The following is a 6,682-nucleotide window of genomic DNA, read 5'->3' as shown; positions in this document are numbered from 1 at the left end:
GTTGATTTATTGTAGAAATGAGGTCTCACTGCCCAGGCGGGTCTCGAACCCTCGGGCTCAGGCAGTTCACTCACCTCAGTTTCCCAAAGGCACGGGATTACAGACTGAGCCACTGAGCCCGGCTTTGTTTGTTTTTTATTGTAGAAAGAAGGTCTGTCTAAATTGCCCAGGCTGGTCTTGATTCCGATTCTGCAGGCTCAGGCAATCCACTCACCTTGGCCTCCCAAAGTGCTGGCATAACAGACTGAGGCACTGAGCCCAGCCAACACTTGTTTTAAAAAACAAAAGTTAGGCCGGGCTCGGTGGCTCAACCTGTAATCCCACGCCTTGGGAGGCCGAGGTGAGTGAATTGCCTGAGCCCGCGGGTTCGAGACCTGCCTAGGCAACTTGGCAAGACCTCATCTCTACAATAAATCAAAAAAAAAATTAGCCGGGCATGGTAGCGCGCGCCTGTAGTTCCAGCTACTTGGAAGGCTGGGGCAGAAAGATCGCCGGAGCCCAGCAGGTCGAGGCTGTGGTGGCCGGGAATGGCCAGGCACTCCAGTCTGGGCGACAGAGTGAGACGCCAACTCAAAAAAAAAAAAAAAAAAACAAAAGTGGCCAGGTGTGGCGGCTCACACCTGTAATCCCTGCACTTTGGGAGGCCAAGACAAAAAGATTGCTTGAGGCCACCTCTGCAAAAAAGTAAAAACTTAGCCATATGTGGTGGTGCACTCTTTTAGTTCCAGCTACTCATGAAGCTGAGTCGGAAAACTCACTTGAGCCCAGAAATTTGAGGCTGTGGTGAGCACCACTGTACTCCAGCCTGGTTAACACAGCAAGACCCTGTCTCTTAAAAAAAAAAAAAAAAACCCGGGCTCAGTGGCTCAGCCTGTTATCCCGCGCCTTTGGGAGGCTGAGGTGAGTGGATTGCCTGAGCCTGCAGCTTCGAGACCCGCCTGGGCAACAAGACCTCATCTCTACAATAAGTCAAAAAATCAGTGGTAGCGCATGCCTGTAATTCCGGCTACTTGGAAGGCTGAGGCGGAAGGATCGCCGGAGCCCAGCAGGTCGAGGCTGCAGTGGCTGTAAGCGGCCACTGCACTCCAGTCTGGGCGACAGAGTGAGACTCCACCCAAAAAAAAAAAGAAGCAGAAGTCTCTTTCTGTGAAAATATATTTTAATTGTGAATTATTGCAAAAGGGAATTCTAAATGAGTCACTCAGCAGCACAGGGAAGCCGAGTTGAGGCAGGGGAACAGTTGGCCCTCATTCCTGGCTGCTCCAGCCTATCTGTGTCCAGCCCTGTGCAGGGTGATAGGGAGGTGGCAGGGAGCAGGACAAGAGGGAGGGCCACATACTTGGGGGCTCTGCCGTTGTCTGACTCCCGTCATCAGGACGGGTTCCCAGTGTGTGAGGAAGGGGATGGTGGCCTGGATGGGGCGTGTCCTCGGGCGCAGGCCTGTGCAACCCACCCTCCTGCTCCTTGCAGGCTACTCCAGCCGGAGGGTCCAGAGCCCCAGCAGCAAGAGTAACGACACGCTCAGCGGCATCTCCTCCATCGAGCCCAGCAAGCGCTCAGGCTCCTGCCACAGCGTGGCCTCGGTGAGCAGCGGGGGTGCCGACCCACCCCAGGCTCAGCCCTCCTGAGGACTCTGCCTCAGGAAGCCTGTGGACTGGTAGGGCGATGGGAGGTATTCATTCATTCGTTCATTCATTCTGGTGCGCTTATCCACACATGCAGGCTGTCAGCGACTGTCACCGATCACTCACTGTGCTGGGCATAGGTGGGAGCGAGGTAGGCAGGTACAGGGGGAGCGGTTGGTGGCCTCTCAGGGACGCAGGCCTGTGAGGGACAGTTGTTCACTCACTCATCAGACCCTGAGCGGGCACCTGCATGGTGCCAGGGACTGCCAGGCACCAGGGATGCAAGGGCAATAGGACACAGAGAAAGCTGTCTTCTCCTGGGGGCAGCTTTGGTTCATTCGTTCATGAGGTTATTAATTCCATCAGCAAGCAGAGGCCCAGCCCTGAGCAGGGCACTGCCTGAGGACACAAGCAGGGGGACCTGGTGCTGGAGGGGCCGCAGCCCAGTGGGGAGGTGGGTGAGAGTCGGGGCCCTGGTACAGTGTGGCACTCTCTGTCTTCCTTGTCCAAATGGGAGGATCCCCAGAGTAGGGAACGGGTAAACGCAGGCAGGAGCAGGGCTCACGGTGGGATCCATAGGAGGATGCCGCTTCCTTGGCTGGGCCCTGGCCTCGCTGTGTCTCCCTGCTTTGACATTCCTGGAGGCGCTTCGAGTTGGCACGCCCAGGCCATCCTGAGGGTAACTGAGGATGGTGTTTGGGGAGAGTATGTGGCGTAGGAGGCCCTGAGGGGCCCTGCAGAGGGCCTGGGCAGGCCTCACTCTTTGTCCTGGCACCCAGATGGCAGCGGTGAACTCATCCAGCCCCACGGCCGTGGGTTCAGGACCCTGGGATGCCAGAGCCATGGAGGAGTCTCTGACCATCAGCGACGGCAATGCCGAGAGCCTGTACATGCAAGGTGTGGGCGGTGGGCACAGCCTGCGCAGGGTGGGTGGCAGGGAAGGCCACCCGGAGCCTGACCTGGCTGGGTCACTTCTCCAGGGACTGCTTTACCCCACCCCTGCCCCAGGCCCCCCCATTCAGTGGTTTCCAGCCACTTCTCGATGGGGCACAGGGTCTAGGCACAAATCGAATCTGAACAAAGGCCTAAAAAAGTGATCCAACTGTGGCCACCCAGCCCTGCTGGTTCCTGTCCTTCGGGGCCTGTCCTGAGCCCGGTCACAGTGCAGTGAGAGTGGCTGTGGGTCCAGCACTTCTTCTGTCCCGCCTGTGCTAGGCATGGAGCTGTTCGAGGAGGCTCTGCAGAAGTGGGAGCAGGCCCTGAGCGTGGGCCAGCGGGGGGACAGCGGCAGCACCCCCACGCCTGGGGACAGCCTGCGGCATCCAGAGACTGCCTCGGAGCCTGTGTCGGAGGTAGGTGGTCTTCCCCTGTGTCCTGCCGCCAGCCTCAGCCATGGGAGAAGCTTGGTGGCGTGGAAGAGGGGGCAGCTGGGCCTGGAGAGGCAGGGCGTTGGCCCCGCTGTCTCCAGCAAGCTGCTTGGCCTCCGAGCCTGTTTTTCCATCTCTGTGGGATTATTTAGTTGAAACAAAACAGTTTGCCATTCTGGGCAATGTGGCAAGACCATGTCTCTATAATAAATGAATAAATTAGCTGGGCATGGTGGTGTGCACCTGTAGTATCAGCTACAGGCTGAGCCCAGCAGGTCAAGGCTGCGGTGGCCATGAGCATGTCACTGCACTTCAGCCCGAGTGACAAAGTGAGACCCCGACTCAAAAAAAAAACCAAAACAGTATGTGTCATGTGCTTAGTACAGTGCCTGGAACGCTGTCATTACTTAGGAGACTAAGCCATGATGGTCACACCCCTGGTCTCCTGAAAGCCTGGACGGAATGAGGCCTCTGTTCACAGTTGACAAGATTACAGGGTCTCTGTCTTTTCTTTTCCTTATACTTATTTTTTTGATGTCGTCCAAGTTTTTTTACAGGCATATTTATTGTTTTCTTTTTTCTTTTTTGAATTGGAATCTCATTCTGTCGCCCAGACTGGAGTGTGGTGGCCGCTCCCGGCCACCACAGCCTCGACCTGCTGGGCTCCGGCGATCCTTCGCCTCAGCCTTCCAAGTAGCTGGAACTACAGGCGTGCGCTACCACGCCTGGCTAATTTTTGATTTATTGTACAGATGAGGTCTCGCCAAGTTGCCCATGCAGATCTTGAACCCGCGGGCTCAGGCAATCCACTCACCTCAGCCTCCCAAAGGCGCAGGATTACAGGCTGAGCCACCGAGCCTGGCTTGTCTTCTTATTTTTTATTTTTTGAATCAGAGTCTCACTTTGTTATCCAAACAGGAGTGCAGTGGCACAGTCATGGCTCACTGCAGCCTCAAACTCCTGTGCTCAAGCAGTCCTCCCTCCTTTCCCTCCCAACTAGCTAGGTCCATAGGCATGCATCACCACACCTGGCTAAGTTCTTATTGTTTGTAAAGATGGGGTCTTGCTGTGTTGCCCAGGCTGGTCTACAACTCCTGGACTAAAGCAATCCTCCCACCTCGGCCTCCCAAAGTGCTGGGATTATAAGCATAAGCCACTGCACCTGGCCAGAACATTTATTATTTCAATATCAGGAAAGAAAAATAAGGTTAAAAGGATGCAGTTAAACCTTTTTGTAAAGGGCATACCAAACATTTGTCCTACAATGGATGTTCATTGAAGCATTGTTTTGTAATAGTTTAAAAATGTAAAAAACTGGAAACTGATTGCCTGTTGGTGGGAGTCTGGAATACTCAGTAGCCATTCAAATGGGTGGGGGAAGCTGTGGGTCAATGGGCTGTGACCTCCAAGCTTCATCCCTGTGCGATACAAACAGGTTGGAGAATAGTGTGGTGCTGTCCCATGGATGTCAACTTTATTATTCCAGTAGCTTTAGGGGGTACAAATAGTTTTTGGTCACATGGATGCATCGTATAATGGCAGAGAAGTCTGGACTTCAGGTGTCCCCCCTATCCCCATCTGTGCATACTGTCCCTGATAGGTGATTTTTCCTTCCTTTTCCCTTGCCTCCTCCTGCTTCTGAGTCTCCAGTGTCTGTTTTACCAATCTGTTTTTTTTTTTGAGTCGGCGTCTCACTCTGTCACCCAGTCTAGAGTGCAGTGGCACACTCACGGCCACCCCAGAATCGACCTGCTGGGCTCCGGTGATCCTTCCACCTCAGCCTTCCAAGTAGCCAGAACTACAGGCGCATGCTACCACACCCAGCTAATTTTTGATTTATTATAGAGACGAGGTCTCACCAAGTTGCCCCAGCTGGTCTCGAACCCGCAGGCTCAGGCAATCTGCTCGCCTTGGGCTCCCAAAGTGCTGGGATTACAGGCTGAGCCACTGAGCCAGCCCGTTATGCCATTCTTTCTACCTTTGTAGATCCTCAGTTTAGCTCCCACTTATTTCTTATTTATTTGTTTGTTTGTTTGTTTGTTTTTGCTATGTTGCCCAGGCTGGTCTTGAACTCCTGGGCTCAAGGGATCCTCCCACCTCGGCCTTCCAAGGTGCTGGGATGGTAGGCATGAGTCACCATGCCTGACCTAGCTTCCACTTACAAGTGAGAACATGCAATGTTTGATTTTTTTGTTCCTGTGTTAGTTTACTTAGAATGAATGGTCTCCAATTCCTTCCTGTGAGTGTAAATTTTAAAATGATGTTATGTGTACACTAAATAGAAAGTGCAGGGATGTACGTGCACATTTATTTTTCTCTGAATGGGCATACAGGAAATTGTTAGCAGTTATTTGTAGGGAGAAGGACTGGTGGGAAGAGTGGAAAAGGGTTTGTTGGCCAGGCGTGGTGGCTGAAGCCTGCAATCCCAGCAATTTGGGAGGCCTAGGCGAGAGGATTGCCTGAGCTCAGTGGTTCGAGACCAGCCTGGGCAACTTGGCAAGTCCTTGTCTCTACAATAACAAATTAACTAGGCGTTGTAGCATGCCTGTAGTTCCAGCTTCTTGGAAGGCTGAGGCGGAAGGATCACCTGAGCCCAGCAGGTTGAGGCTGCAGTGACCTGGAGCGTGCCACTGCTCTCCAGCCTGGGTGACAGAGTGAGACTCCAACTCAAAAAAAAAAAGGAAGAAGTGTTTGTTTTATTTTCTCTACTTTTTAGTACCTTTTCTATTTGGTTTTTATAATTTTGAGCATATGCTTGTGGGCAGTACTTATGTAGGTGGTGATGTTGTGGACTGTTTTTGTTTCATTCTTTGTCCTTTTCTATATTGAAAACAAAAAACAAGCCCAAACTCCCCAAGCTCCTGATCTCTGTTGGCGTGGGGTTAGGGAAGCAGCTTGAAAATATCTAGAGAATCAGCCGGGAGCCAGCTAGAAAATGGGAACAACTTCAGGTATTAAAAATTGAGGGATTGGGCCTGTAATCCCAGTACTTTTTGGAGGCCAAGGTGGCAGAATTGCTTGGGGCCAGGAGTTCTGGGTTGTGCCCTATGCTAGTCAGGTGTCCATGTTAGCTTTGTCATCAATATGATGACCTCCTAGTATTGGGGACCCACCAGGTTGCCTAAAGAGGGGTTAACTGGTCCAGGTTAGAAACAGAGCAGGCCAAACTTCCATGCTAATTAGGAGTGGGTTTATGCCTGTGAATAGCCCCTGAACTCTAGTCTGGGCAATGCAGCAAGACCTCATCTCTATGTATATATACATGCATGTATTTATACACACACACACGTGTGTGTGTGTGTGTGTGTGTGTGTGTGTGTGTGTGTGTGTGTATGTATGAATGCTGGACACGGTGGCTCATGCCTGTAATCCGAGCACTTTGGGAGGCTGAGGTAGGCAGATTGCTTGAGCCTAGGAGTTCAAGACCAGCCTGGGCAACATAGGGAGATACTGTCTTTATTTTAAAAATCTAAAAATTAGCTAGGTTTGGTGGTATGCACCTGGAGTCCCAACTCTTCAGGAGTCTATGGTGGAAGAATTGCTTGAGCCCAGGTGATTGAGGTGCTGGTGAGCTGTGATCATGCCACTGCATTCCAGTCTGAGCAATACAGCACAATTCTAGCTCTTTAAAGAAAAAAAAAATAAGCCGGGCTCGGTGGCTCAGCCTGTAATCCCGCCCCTTTGGGAGGC

At 52.3% G+C, this 6,682-nt stretch overlaps 1 protein-coding gene across 1 annotated transcript in view; it reads left to right on the top strand.

Annotated features, from left to right (window-relative positions):
* LOC103250970 (mitoguardin 2-like) overlaps positions 1–2,977 on the top strand; it is a gene marked incomplete at its 3' end in the record, with an annotated part of 10,915 nt that extends 7,938 nt beyond the window's left edge. Inside the window, exons 3-5 of the mRNA XM_021708315.1 lie at positions 1,389–1,583; positions 2,405–2,522; positions 2,841–2,977. Of these exons, the coding sequence (XP_021563990.1) occupies positions 1,389–1,583; positions 2,405–2,522; positions 2,841–2,977 (450 nt within the window). The remainder of the gene's footprint in view (positions 1–1,388; positions 1,584–2,404; positions 2,523–2,840) is intronic.
* Positions 2,978–6,682: the final 3,705 nt, after the last annotated feature.

The sequence above is a fragment of the Carlito syrichta genome, unplaced genomic scaffold, assembly GCF_000164805.1.
Source record: "Carlito syrichta isolate Samal-C Ts95f unplaced genomic scaffold, Tarsius_syrichta-2.0.1 Scaffold135753, whole genome shotgun sequence".
Lineage (NCBI taxonomy): Eukaryota > Metazoa > Chordata > Mammalia > Primates > Tarsiidae > Carlito > Carlito syrichta.
Note: the sequence above shows the minus strand (reverse complement) of the source record. Positions and strands in the feature narration are given on the sequence as shown.